Raw genomic sequence first — 15,170 nt, forward strand, 5'->3', positions numbered from 1 at the left:
GAGAGAAGAAGACAAGCAATGGGGGGTCGTGGGCGGCACCGGCGCTGGCGCCGGAAGAGAAGCGTCGGCTAGGCTAGGGGGTGTTGGGCTGTTGGGAGAGGAGTGGTGGTTTTTTTTATTAAAATTTTATAAAAATAATTTAATTATTAAAAAATAATAAAAACCTGACCCTAGTTAAAGATTTTAACCAAATTATATCATTAATGATTTAATGCTATTGGTAATATATACTAATAATTCGTGATTATCAAAAATAATTGAAATTTTTGCCGTTCACCAGAGAGAAAATTAAAAAACTGATGAGTATCATTGAGAATTTCCCTATTATCTATTATGGCTTCTCAATAACTCTTAATTTAAATTCTCATGATACAGCTAATCTAAATTTTCATGATAATAAAGTCTTTTGTTTTGGGGTGTTTCAGCAAAATTACCTACATGGCTACCTGATTTGGGAAAATCTATTTTTCTTAATCTTTCAATGTATTGAAAATACTTATTGAGAGAAACAGTTGAAAAATGGTGTTAAATATCTACTGTGTGGTGAGCACAAATTGACAGCGCTTAAACTTGCAAACTTTGATTAAAATTTCTATCTTGCTATTAATGCTCTGTGGATATGATTACGCAAATTTCATCCCATTTCTTAGCATGATAAAGTAACAAGGATCAGAGATTCTGAGACTCCACAGGACGCCCTGGTTGAGCTGACTTCACTGGCTTAGATTCCAAGCCAGGGTGGAACAATGCTTTTTCTTTCTGATGCCTAACGAGTAACCCTTTAATGGCAGCCTTCCTTTCTGCTCTTTGCAATTCAAGGAAAATTTGAGTATCTCATTCACAAAGCCTTATTTGACTCAAGTTTCCATCATAGAGCTTTTTTTTTTTAATATTGTAGCTGATCTGAAATATTTTCCTGTGTACTTAAGGTTGTTTTAACAAGTATTTGTTTGGAGAACCATAAAAACAAAACTAATTTGCTTTCATTACTGTACATATAACTAAAATATACATCGCTATAACTTAGGATTCACTAGGACACCGAGTATTCATAAAGGAAATCTATCTTCTGGGTCAGCCTTTGTCAAGCGTAGTAGCCAGCAAGAAATACACAAAATTACGACATAGCAACATATTTCACCACGCCCCCACCAGGGATCAACTAACCGTAGAATATAAATTATCTTCATATACAGCCTCCACAAAATGAATACTGCAAACGTTATGTCAGATTAATTGAGCCCACGAGATGTTTCTGCCTGCGTACCAACAGTTCCAGAGATAGTTGCAGCAATGGTTGCTGATCGATCTTGCAGCTCAGAGGCTATCCTTCTATTGGCCATCTGGACTTGAAGGCTAGGTGGCAATGAAGATGCTGCTAACACAGATGGTCTAGGCATAGGAGTTTGAGCTGGTTGTGCGACCTGAGTCACTTGACCCATGTATTGGCTCAAAGCATGAGAATAAGCTTCCCCCGTGAGTGCACCTCGCATTCGACCACTGGGTCTCCAATTTTGCTCTGATTGAAAATCGATCGAGTTTTCAGGCCTATTGACAACCTGAGGTGTTACTCCCGAATGCTGGGGCAAGGAGGATGGCATCCTGACCGCCTGTGTATGGAGAGGCATGCTTTGCAGCTGTCTCCCAAGCGAAGCCTGTGGAGGCAGCTGAACACGTTGGACAGTACTCGGTGAGTTGGTAAGCCCGGCTCTGGGGGGAGCTCCATGCTGAAGATCATTGCGAGGAAGTGATGTCCGCGCTAGATGAGGTGGCTGCCTATTATGCATTAGATGTTGTGGCTGGCTCAACATATGATGCATTCCCTGTTGAGCAGAATGATGATTACGAAGCAAGTTGTGTAACAAACTAGTCTGGAAAGCTTAAAACAACAGAATCAAAGACAAATTAGTACACAGATATCTTACTGAGGAAGCTGAATGGTTTGGTAGTGTACTGTTTGACAGATGAAGAGACCTGGCTTGTGATTGAAGATGAGTCCGCTGCCTTTCAATAGTATTACCAAAAGGGCTAGAACCGTGTCCATTTGACCCAACAGGCCCCTGGAAAGGAACAGAGGACACGCTTGCTGCAGGGAATCTCACATTAGGTCTTGCATGCTGCAGTGGATTAGAAGGGATCTGGGGTACTGGAAGAGCCTGGATAGCAGATGGATCCCTCCTAACATTTCTGGGTATTGAAAGAAAACTATTCAGAAGTTCCTGCGAATATACGTCTTGCAACTGCAAATTATTATACATTGAATTTGCTGGACAATTAGTCCCTTGAAAGTTATCAGTCTGTCGATTTAGCGCAGGAGTAACAGCATCTGTCAACACAGGAGTCATCCCATAATTACCAGTTGAGGTACCTGAAACGCCACCAAAATGTGCTTGAGGCCTGATGTTAAAACCAATAGAGCTAGAATTTAACCCTGCCCCAAGAGATGGACTATGCGTAGTTTGTGCAGAAGAATATTGATTCAATTCTGTGGTACATCTAGATACTGGTGGTAGGGTTATATTTGAAGGAGCACATGGGCCCTGAATATTATGCTGGATTACAGGTTTTACATCTATTGGCTCACACCGATCAGCAATCTCCATATCATCATCTTCACCAGTTAGATCATACATATTGCAAGCTTCCAGAATATCAGAAGATGAATCCAGCTCATGACCCTCCTGCTGGTTAGCTGATGTATTATCGGGTGATACGTCTTTACGTTTATGGTTGGAAACAGCTGTCCATGAACCATCTACAGATAGAATTACCTCAGAAATATTCTCCCCTACCTCTTGTAGGACCTAAAAAATAATTGAAGCAATAGTATTAAGAGTATAACATATGTAACACCCAAAAAAAAAATACAACATATGTAACAAATATGTTGCACAACTTCCATAGGCAGATTCAACTTGCCTTGACCATCTTCTGATCAACACGAAGATCAGTGAAGCACACAGTTTGATTACAGCTTGGACACCGCCAGGATGGTCGTTTTGACATGATCTCGACATAGTTGCTGAAGTCAAAACACTGCATTTAAAAATTAAAAAAAAAAAAAAAAAAAAAAAAACAATTAATTGAGAATGAGAGAGCAGGTGATATCTAGTATGAAAACTCATCCTGACCGAAAAACCCTATCCGTTGATAAATGGCACCTCCCCCCCCCCCCTCTCTCCTTCCTCCCCCAGTGAAGCTGTAAATAAAGTAATTGTACAAGGCATCTGCAAGCAACTAATAGCAAACATAAGTTTTGCAAACCAATAAGCCCTCCACCTTTCTTTTTCTCAACCAACATATAATCATTTTCTCATCCTTTTAACACAACTAGCAATCTTACCATAAACAAAACAAACAGCAAAAAACAAGTTCCAACCACCAATACTAAAAGTGTCTCTTTTTCTTCCAAGAAGGATTTGTGTAGCTAATTATCTTTAAGCTATATATGTGTGAAAAAGAGGTCAACAACGCACAAATATATACAAGGGTCTGCACAACTCTTTCAGCAGCATCAGATAATCCATAATCTTACAATCTACTTCCTCCTTTTCTTTTTAGATAGAAAGTTTCAATTTAGATGCATCACTTTATTTTTTAACTAATTAATTCTCTCTATATCTCTCCTATCACATGGGCCCCATTTTTTTTTTTTTCTCTCTACCTCTCTCTACTCCGAAAAATGCCTAGGAATCCGTAAAAAAACAAAAAGATGCAACTAAAAAATGGAGAAAGTATTATAATACTTCCCCAGAACATAAACAAATAAAGGTACAAAATGATAAGCTTTTACAACATTTAATGGAACATATATGTACTGCAGAAGAGCATAGTTTGAACATGTCTAAAGGAGCATTACCTGGTAGTGCTTGCAAGAGTTTCCTTTCACTGGCTTTTTGATGCGTGTTTTACTGCCAACAAATTAAATGAAAATAAAATTAAATTAAATTATGCGTCCCTTGGTTAGTCAGAAAGACAGCAGTATTAGTAATGTCAATTTTTGTTTCAGGGAGCAACAGCGACTCCAGCACTGAACATTCACGATTAACAGCAGTCAGCAGTGACAAGGATAATGATGACAGCACAGATAAAAAGCAAAGAGACAGGAAGGAACCAAAAAAAAAACTGAGATGGTAGATATATATGACTGCAATAATGTGGAGGGAAGTGCAATTCAGGAATACAACAGAAATACGAGGCTAGAAAAGTTGGCTAGCTCTCCGACTTTCAGGCTTGAGGCCAGGGGTCAAATCTCACCCATCCCTCCTACGGTGAGCCTTATCCTTACCATAAAATAAAAAAAAAAATTAAATAAAAAAAAAATGCAAACAAAAATCATGAATACAGCAATTCTGTATCAGCATTACTACTAGATAGGTGTTAACTTGCATTTGGCAACCCAATACAGTACAAGATTTTAGTTACATCACATTTATCTGTGTCCATTACACCTATGAGTGAAAACTGCACAAAATCCACTAGTAATTTAGGAGTAAAATTGAGTAAGAAACAAAGGCACAGAGTAGAAGACACTGTAAACATTAGACAAAACTTACCTTATAGGGCAGTTAAGACTAACCCGGGATGGCCCTTCAATAATCTCAGAATCTGACCATAAAAAAATTAAAAAAAAACAGAGAGAGCAATCAAAGATCTAGTATGTCATTCTAGTAAACAATCAATGAAAATGTTCAACCATGATTGAGCAGCTGCACTGGTGAGCAATTACAGACAAAGTAGTCATTAATCTGGAATTTTAATCACCAAATCCTTACCTTCAATTTATTTTAGATTGGGGGAAAAGTTCAGGGAGTGATCAAGCCTTTTGCAGTAATTTAGCAAATATATAATTTTGCCTTTACTTCAAACGTTTATGTCAATGAAGTTGATGAGTTACTGACAGTCAATTGCGATATTAAGGCAATTATGATAGGGTCAGAAGGGTGGAGAGGGAGAGAAAGTCAGGAGAGGTAAGAAGAAGGCAGATAGAAGAGCCAGAAAACCACAAGTTGGAGAACGAGAGAAAATTAAAGGGAAGAAGGCTTATTATTATGAATAGGATAAAATTAGCCTGATGGTTGTGATAACACTACACTAAGGAAACACTAGCTTCTCCCGCAGCCAGCTACCCCCCCCCCCCCCCCAACACACACGCACACACAAAAGTTATACCTATTAGTTCCTATAAAAAAAACACATAAATAAACCATGCAGTTCCAATAATATAAAAAGTTCAAAAAGAGCCTATATATATGTATATATAAAAGAAGAAAAATAGAAGAGACTGAAGCATTAGTTTATATACTTTTTGTTGGAACAAATTGCTTGCATGCACCAAACCACAGACAAGTCTGAAACTATAAGCCCATATACCCTCAATCACTGTCACCAATAATCTCACAGTATACCTGAGCTTAATGCAGCAGATGCGGGCTGATCATAATCTGGAGGAACAGGAAGAGCAGAAGATGGTATGACACTCATAAGAGCAATGGAGAGAATGCAATGACCTTCACATCAAAAAGAGGATATCTCAAAAGCCACTTAAAAAGAAATAATAAATAAATAAATGAATAAAAAGATCAGACCACAGTGCAGACTCTCATGTCAAATGGAAAATACCAATGAATTGTCCCACCACTTGAAGGAGATTTATTCCATATTTTAGAGAACTATTGACTATAGTTGGAAGCTGAGGCCCGTGATCCTGATAAACAAGAACCCACTTTAGAGATGGACAAAAGAAGCGGGGGGGGGGGGGGGGGAGCTGACATCAGCAATGAGATTCTAGTACTCGTGATTAATTACAAACCATCGACGAACTGCTTCTATGATCCACAGCATTGCCATTGAGCAAGATACTGCACAAATCCATAAAGAAAAAGGGTAAGCAGGGAAAATCTGGAAATTTAAAAGAAGAGGATTAGAGGAGCAGACTACATACTTCACCTGTCGAGGGGTAACAATACAAGATGATGTGTCTATGTTGTCTTTCATAGCCACGAACAAATACTGTGATATTAGAAAGCAAAATGATAGATTAAAAACGTTACCTTTAGGATAGGCAGAAATTGTAAAAGCAAGAAAACACTGGATCAATAATGAAGTGATCAACAAGATACTGAGTCAAACAATAGAATTTAAGCAAAACCAGCCCTTGTCTCTATCGCTAAGATTAAGCTATATAAGAAAATTGCCAACAAAATGTTGAGATTTAATTCCATACACCAACAGCCAACAAATGAGTGTCTAGTGTCAGCCAACTGCATAGCCTATACTCTAATTATGCTCTGCGTGTAAAACACTCTCCAAATTAACAGCGTTAAATCAACTATTAAACTCCTTTATGTAGTCACAGCCATTGCCAGTACAAATCTTGGGGTAACACTTGACATGTTACATCAGACAAAATCAAATGGCTTGTCAGCATTCTGCACTTCACATTCATTCTGAAGTGTCATCCTGTCAGGATTTCAAGCAAAAGTATAAGAGATCAACCTCTGTCCTTGAAAAGGTAAGATTGTTCAAAAATCTAAATACATCCTCTCATCCACCTCAAGACATGACCTCTAAAGAATCAAAATCTTCATTCTGCTGAAGCAAACAGTACTGTTAATGTGACTTGTAGGCATGATCATAGGCCATATATTCCAATTTCCACATACGCTCATTTTCATGATTCTTTCATTGCCCCATTGGCCATTTGAAAATGCACAACAAATGTGATAGCAATTAAAAATTTGCACCCTTCATTCTTTAGAAGTAGACGATGATTTGAATATTGAGGGAGAAACCTACAGGATCTCAAAGCTACGATATCATAACCACCTCAACTAAAATATCTAAAACTCAAGATTTATTCATGCATGCATAAGTTTCGTATCTCTATAAAAATAGAAGAATGACACGAAGGATGTTTCCACTCCAAGTTCACTGGAATATATTCATGTTCCACCAAAATTCCAAAACCATCAGTCCACCAATATATTATGCAGAAAGGGTAAAAAAACAAAAAAAAAAATATTAGGGCAAATCCATTTAAGACTTGGAAGACGTTTGACAATTACATTTTTTCTACATCTGAAAAACTGCTGTGGTTGAAACAAATGGCAACTCATCTCAGTATCTCAGGCTAAGAGTCCCTCTGGATTAATTGGATTACAATTTAAAGGATAAAAACTTTAGGAACCATATTGCAGAGCTTTGCTACTGAATCAACCTCTCTTTCAACATTTTTCTGTGCATTAAGTGGTCAGATGATAACAAGTGCAGGGACTATAAGACGTTTGGATACAAAGGGAATTCAAGGATATAATCAATCAAAGGAAATTATGGCACCCAGGAGTGATACTGCTTCAAGCTGACTGACAAGGACAATAGCAGGAGTGCAGAACTCAGGAGCTTATAATCAAATAAAAATATGGTACTCTTAGCTTATAGTGCAAAAGAACTACAACAGCTAAAAAGTGGAAACTGATACAGGTAAATATGTCGACAAACAACAAACAAAACAATGTTATAGTTGTAGACCAGATTAAGGTTAAATCTTCTTCTTGGACATATTGTTACTGGAAAGATAGAGAGAGCACTATTGACAGAATAAAATTCAGAGGACCAGAAGCAATTCAGTACATTCGCAAAAGGGTTCCAGGGGTTGCACAAAGGATGCAAAGGGTATTCTTCTTAATAGAAATATTTTAGATAAAAACTTCTGATGTGTGGACCACAAAGAATTCAAAATTCATCAGAATTTTCCCTCAATATACTCCCTTTATCCTCTTTTTTTTTTTTATGCTCCATAGAGGTAAGATTATTTTTTAAAGTTTTGGTTGGGAAGAAATTGATGAGATTGAAAAGTAGTGGGACCAAGTGTAATGGTTGAGAGAGTAAAGGTGTGGTCCCCTATAACCAAAAGTAGTATTTATGGGGCAAAAATTAAGGGACAAAAGGAGTAGTTTAAAGTGTTTTAAAAATATCTGGTTTGTCGAAAACAGTATGCTCATTTAACCCCCCCACCCCCCAACACACAAAAAAATGTGGTCAATAAACGCAAAAAGATAAGCTATAGAGTTGTTGGCTAAGCAAAGCTGCGAAGAAGAATGCAAGGAGACTTTACCAATGTTCCTAACATGAAAACAATAGTAAATCCCATAAACTCCAACCTGCCATTACAAACTAGTCCACTCCACAATTAGGTTCCAAACTTATTCTGCAATATCCTCTATATTATTACGTCAGTCTTCGAAATCTGTTGCTACATATTCCAGACACCTAGAACTAACATACTACATATTTAAACTTCACGTCAGAGTGACAATCCTCCTTCCAATTTTGGGATGTTTCAAGCTTGATTGTCCTAACAATTCAATTTCTCTCTATGCATTTGGTGCAATACTTCATTAAATGTAAAATGAAGTATCAAAATTCAATCATGACTTTAAACAGTATAAATGTCAGTTTACTGATAAACAAGTGTGAAGGTATTATTTCAACCACTTGTATTGCAATGCTCTTAATCACTACAAAATAACGATTAAAAAATAACATGATTCCATGATAAACTCATATTGGACAAATAAGTTAAGTGCATTATTGGTATAGCAGCCTATCAACATCAATCCAAGTCTTTATAGGCTTTCCCCTCCCCTTAACACCCCTAATTCCAGTATCACACACACACACACACAATATTACTATATATATTAAACACCAAGCCATACATGTCGTTTTGAAAAAATTAAATAATATATATATATATGTATATAATTATTTTAAAGTGTAAATATTTGACATAATTTCATAACATAGATTTTAAATTTTGTAACAAATATACATATTGACTTCTAGGAGAAGTTGGTCCCTTGAAAAACGAAAACGAGAAGGATTCAGAAACAGAGAGTGAACAAGATAAGTTTCTTCCGTCCAAAAGAAAACTACTTCAATTGAAGCTGGCCAAAAAAAAAAAAACACTTACTATTTTCTCTTCTTTCGCGATTATTATGTCCTTGGAGATGTGAAAATCAACCAAGTGAGTCCCATATCCTGGCTGCACCAAAGGCCAGAAACAGTAAGTGTGCAAATTTCAAAATGTAGCAAAAAATAGATTCAACCTATCCCACTCAATAAAGGTATGGCTAAAAAACTTGACTCAATCGGATACTAGTATGCTTTTAACCAAAAATAAAGGAGATAATGCATTACATAGGGATTAGAAGTCTACCTCAACTTCAAGAGACGCAATAACATGGCCTAATTTAAATCGTGGATAATACCTATAAATGTAGGGGGAAAAAAATAGTTACTTAAACAAGAAAGGACAAAATTTTGACTAAATACAAAGTATTTCCCTTTCTAAGATAAATTAGATGAACAATAATCAATATTTCACATTCAAAATCTAAAGTTTTGATTAGAACTTTTCCATTGTCATAATAGTAGGGAAACCATTAGCCTCTCAAGTCGTCACCAATCTGCAGTCTTAAGACTAGCAAGGAGATTGTTTCAAAAAAGATTTGAGCCATGGGATTGCCCAATACATTAGTATTTACTATATTCTGGGGTTCCCAATGGAGGAAGCAAAATGCCAAAAAAATTTATAATCAAGTTGGGATGCATTCTTGCAACCTCTGCCTCCTTATGGCCTCACACCATATAACAGTAACTAATAGACTGTTAACATGAATCTGGAATCTCTAACAATTCTAGCACAGTTATATTTTACAGTTTCTATTTACTGGAGAGCATCTTATTGCAATCTCTTACTTCCTTTCATTAGCCTGTTAACCATTATTCACACATGTAAATACTAAGCAACAAGCTAAGGAGCTTCATGATCATCAACCAATCAAAGCCTTAATCCCATAAGTGGGGTCGGCTAAATGAACCAAAAGTAATTATTCGGTATAGTCATTCACAAAAATCTTCCTCCTCCATCCCATGATTAAAGAAAAAATAATTTAGTATTGATCATAATCTCTTTGTCCACATAATTGGGATGTCTGCAAAAATCTTCCTCGTACTTTAAATGGAAACTTCACCCATTCAACCCAAGTGTATACATTAGATACTCATGTGACTCCTCTCACTCACTAACTCTCTTTTAATCTCTTTTGTTTTATTCTTATTCCCTTACTATCGGCCAAATATCTATGACACTACTAAATCCCTTGACGAGTGCCCAAACCTAACAGAAATATTTGAAAGGAGGGAGTATATGACAAACAACATATGAGGTTAGTACCTGGACATTATGGTAGAAACAGTTGGCAGAAAATTACACACTTCAGTGTTAACGTCTTTTTTGGTCACGAAGAAGCTTGCAACCTACAAGGGAAATATCAAAAGATAAGCTTCAACAAAAAGATCAAATTGACAGGAAAACAAGAAAGTTCAAAAGTAAGCAATGAGATACCACCTCATCCGCAAGAGTCAGAAGTTCTTCCGTATCCTGGGCACTGAACCATCCGAGTTTGCAAGCATTCTGTGCACAAAATAACCATAATTCAAAAAATGCTCAACACAAACACGCACATGTAGCTCAAAAGCTGGAAGGACCACATGGGTACATGTAACACTCAGTAAGCATTCAAAATAAAGTAGAATTCAATGAAGAGATGAGTATTCATTAGCTAAATAAGGAACTTAAATTTTGCGGATAATCTGAGGGAGTCATTTTCCCTAGAACCCAGGTCCTCCTCTAATCAAAATTAAAAGAGTTCATACATATTCACTACCCCATGAAAAGCAGAAAAATGAGTACAAAGATACAATAAATAAAGGGAAAGGGAGAAAAGGAAATAAAATCTTAGAAACACAACAAATATAACAAAAGGTTGCTTTAACATCTTCAATACTCATCAAAAAAGGGTGCTCAATCAATTCTTAGGACTTGTTCTGGTGTTTCTGGTGTGGTCAAATGCGTTAATTTAACAAAAGGTTTGGTTTGGTCTAATGTGTTAATTTAACTAAACTTAAACTACAAAATTAAACTAACCTATAAAAATAACATTATCGACTAGGATCCTGTTAGATTTGTTTCACTAAAAACTTTTCCAATATGTAATTTTCATAGAGTTTTTTAATACACGATCAAAGACATTAAGCAATAAGTAAACAAGAATCAAAAGTTCTGGAGTGGTGTGATTTGAATATTTCTGGTCTAATCTAGTCTGATTTTGACAAGAACAAATAACAATTATCCAAAAAAAAGTTAGATTGTTGGGGAGAACAAGTCCTTGGGGGAGTGTTAAATGCCACCATTCCCCACCTCTAATTCTACATACATATAAAAATTTAAAAAATAAGAATCAAAAAATCCCATAGAAATAGAATTGAAATAATAAATGAAGAAATGCACCCACTACAAAGATAATTGCTTTCTCACCACACAAACGCCATCACTAAGCAAAACTATAATAAGTGACATACCTTGACAGAGATCATAAGCACCATGATAGATGCTTGCAGAAAGATTTCGTCTTTTCGGCTACACACCTATGAGAATATGATATAAAGCTCAGAATGCTGTTGAAATCTCGAAGTATGAAAGCAAGGCTCAAGACAATGAGCTCAAAGCCAATGTTTCGAGAGAAAACAAAGGAGAAAGACAGAATTATCAATAGATGGGAGCACCTTTTTCAAAACTGGAGGCAACTTTGACGCATGGGCTGGCACCTCGCTGTTTGCAAGCCCATAGTCTATTCCCCTGCATTTCATTTTAAGCAAAGCATAAAAATCAAATCATGCTGTGAAACAATAAAATGAATCTAAATGATGATCTAGGTCGATTGAACTACAGTTGTGTAGTTCAAAAAAAATGTAAGAGATGTGGTTTATAATTATCAATCTTACTATTTCCATGTACTGGCATTGTCTGTTAATACAAGGGTAAAATCAACTCCATGAGTTTAAAACATCTATGTATCAGCAAATACTACAGGATATTATTCAAAACTGTCCCATGGCATACAATAGATCCCCACATGATTTCTTATATATTTTTATTTGGTAAGTAAGCGATTATATTGCTTGAGATATCAACATTGTCACAGCTTATGAACCATAACGGCAGCAATACCTTCTGAAAATGATCACTTTGTTCTCAAACAATATGGCCTTCATGCCTAAAAAGCATACAAGAAGAATAGGAAAAAGGCACAAGGAACGGAATTATAGGTCCTCCAGCCAATCTCTATCAACCTAGGACACTTTCTTCCCCATAACACCTTTAATTCTATTCTTCACCTAACCTTGTAAGCTTGTACATCCTGGATACCGAAAAGTGGTAAGCAATTTTATGTTATAGAGAGCTGCATCTCTCGCACACCAAATCTTAAATACTACAGCTGCCACTGCTGCTATCTCAAGCCTCTTCCTAAACTTTGACTTATTAGTTCTACTGTCAATCCATGTTAGAAGCATGCACATATCAGTAGTTTTGGCACCTCTCAATCCAGTTTTTGATGCTCTGCATGCACTTTACTGAGCTCACAGTCAAAAAATAAGTGATTGTAGGTTTCATTAATCACATTTCACATCCCTTATCATAGATGACGCAATTTTCTGTTCCACATATTTTCAAGTTGAATAACCTGTGCCTTAATTGCAATCTACCAATCAATGCTAACCATGAACCTGCTCTATACTCCCTCCTTTTTAGTGACACACTTTCCAAAATTAGCCTATAGACACACTTCCCCATTTGGAAACATTCTATTATTTTTTATCATATCTCTCTCCTTTGGCCCCTACTACTACATTGCAAACTATTTCTCTCTCTTCAATTCTCATAGTCCCCACTCTTATATTTCAAATTATTTCTCTCCACTCAAATCCTACATTTATGAATAAACTATTAAACCACTATCACTTTCTCAGTTTCTCATAATACTAATTCTCCAACAAACCTCACAACCATAATACGAGTATTTTAAACACCCTATAATTCTTTTAAAATTTCGAGCGAAAGCTAGTGACTTAAAAATAAAAATAAAAAGGGAGCACATTGTTACTCCACTGTTGAATCATCTTAAGCCTAAGGAGCCTTGCATAGGTCTTAGACTCTTAGCTGTACTATATGATGAGTTGCCATCCATATGTCATTCAGCATTGCAAAATTAAGATTGGATTTCACGTTACATATACATTTCCAAGCCCAACTAGCAATACTCGTAGCTTCATTAGTATTCCTTCTCATCCTTGCCTTTTATATAGAGTCATAGACAGTGTGTACCCATCAATGCTTAACTTTAAATATATTTACCACAAAAAATCCAACCCATGTACTAACACAAATCATACTACACAATCATTTTGAATTCACTAGTTAAGTTCTCAGTAGGCCACTACCTACCTCTTCCAAGTCCTCAACATCTAAGTGACCTAAGACAGAGAAACTCTGCATGTACATAATTCAGACAAATATGCTCTATGATTAAATAAAAAGTTAAAATTCCAAAGTAGCTACCAACATTTGCAACTCCATAAAATTGTAATGCAGAAATGGAATAAACAACCGACAACATATAATGTAGTGCATGATTAATTCATGCACATCAGTCCAATAGCTGTAACTTAAAGCCAGAAAGTTCAATATAAAAATTAAAAGCCCTTGTAAGGGAAAAAAGGCATCACAAGCGCTATCTCTAATTCTTACAATACCATCAGTTCCCTTCTCTGATTGTCTTACAATTTCCAGATTGTGTCAAAAAGAAGTAATTATAGAGGTATAAAAATAAGAAAGTGTTTAAATCATGAGCAACCAAGTTTGCTTGCCTTAAAGCATGCGGGCTATTGCCTCCTTGAAAATCCTGGTTATGTCGAAGAGCTTCATCGACCAAATTGTCCAGCCTTCTAAATAATTGAACATCAAGCACATAACAAACATGGTTACTTACGCCTTTAGCCCTCGCCATCCACCTAAAAAACCATACAAACAACAGAATTTCCTTCCTACACGTTACTCCGTACTACACGCCTACACACCCAACCAATCTAACCTAAACTCCCGCAAAAATAAAACCCATAAACAAGAAACAACTTGTTAGCTTCAGAAATCAATACTGATTACTAAGATACCAACACCATCAACCTAACCTAATTTAGCATCAAAATCAAATCTTCTTCGAACAACGCCACTCCAAAAATGACAACAATCAGTAATATCAACAAAAAAAGCGAAAATTCTAAGAAAATTAGGGTTTACAAAGAGGGAAAAAAAACCTGGAAAGAGCAAGACAAAGATGATGAAATTTTTTAGGGTCTTCGGAAGTTTGTGCGCACATGTTAAGCTGCTCCGCAACAGCAATCACACGGCACGCATTCACCTCCAGGGCTAATTGCAACGGAGTCTTCCCCGAACCGCCGTCGTTTACCGGTGCCGGCACTTGATAAACTACGCTTCCCACGCTCATTCCACCCACACTACACCAAAATTTCAGCAAATTAGGTCAAATTCAAACATTAATCAAACAAATAGATTGCAAAATTAGGCCAGATTTCTACATTAATCAAACCAAATTCAACGAATCGTAGCAAAATTAGGGAAAATTTCCTCAAAATTATCATTATATTAAATCATAATGTGATACTCACCGGCAATTTCAAACCTTCACCGGAAAATTTTTCGCCGGAGTGTTCTAGTTTATCGATCTCTCTGCCTAGTTTTCAGAGAGTTTGGGAGTGAAGAAGTTCGAGAAAGTGGAGGAGAAGTTGAGTAAACAGATTCTAAATAGAGGTTGTTATTGTCTGCGGTCGCGTGCACCGTAGTGATCAATTGTGGACCGTATATTTCTACTTGTGATTCAAAGATCTACGGTTGGAATTGTACCTAAGGAAAAGTTGGTGTTTATTGGCTCCCTTTTTTTTGGCAAAATTTTGAATGTTTAGTGTTGCTCGCGCCGAAGGATTTGCACCTCCAAATCCAAATATCTGGTGCATTATGAGTCGAGTGTGAATGCGAGTAGTGTTTTGAGCAGGCAAAATTTGGTACGATACGAATCGAATACAAAAAAATTGGGTTACTGATGGGGTTTTTTAACATTTAATTAAAGGAGTCAATATGACATGACACGACACATTTGAGATTAACACGACTCAACCTGCCTAAAAATACAAAAACCAATAATTATAAGCTAATATGTTTTCATATAACATGACTACACGACACGAAA

At 36.4% G+C, this 15,170-nt stretch overlaps 1 protein-coding gene across 2 annotated transcripts; it reads right to left on the reverse strand.

Annotated features, from left to right (window-relative positions):
- Positions 1 to 899: 899 nt before the first annotated feature.
- LOC110719594 (E4 SUMO-protein ligase PIAL2-like) lies at positions 900 to 14,798 on the reverse strand. 2 transcript variants are annotated; one of them, XM_021898561.1, is made up of 18 exons: positions 14,593 to 14,798; positions 14,221 to 14,421; positions 13,774 to 13,851; positions 11,632 to 11,704; positions 11,428 to 11,493; positions 10,415 to 10,480; positions 10,241 to 10,323; positions 9,221 to 9,272; positions 8,975 to 9,046; positions 5,945 to 6,012; positions 5,813 to 5,861; positions 5,623 to 5,707; positions 5,409 to 5,510; positions 4,557 to 4,608; positions 3,860 to 3,911; positions 2,920 to 3,036; positions 1,926 to 2,804; positions 900 to 1,823 (listed from the first exon to the last, which is right to left on the reverse strand). In XM_021898561.1, exons 2-18 carry the CDS (start codon positions 14,409 to 14,411, stop codon positions 1,233 to 1,235), a joined length of 2,676 nt encoding a protein of 891 aa, XP_021754253.1. In that variant the 5' UTR covers positions 14,412 to 14,421; positions 14,593 to 14,798; the 3' UTR covers positions 900 to 1,232. The 2 variants fall into 2 exon arrangements, with proteins under 2 accessions (XP_021754253.1, XP_021754254.1); XM_021898562.1 differs by lacking the exon at positions 13,774 to 13,851.
- Positions 14,799 to 15,170: the final 372 nt, after the last annotated feature.

Source organism: Chenopodium quinoa, unplaced genomic scaffold (assembly GCF_001683475.1).
Source record: "Chenopodium quinoa cultivar QQ74 unplaced genomic scaffold, ASM168347v1, whole genome shotgun sequence".
In the NCBI taxonomy this organism is placed as follows: Eukaryota; Viridiplantae; Streptophyta; class Magnoliopsida; order Caryophyllales; family Amaranthaceae; genus Chenopodium; species Chenopodium quinoa.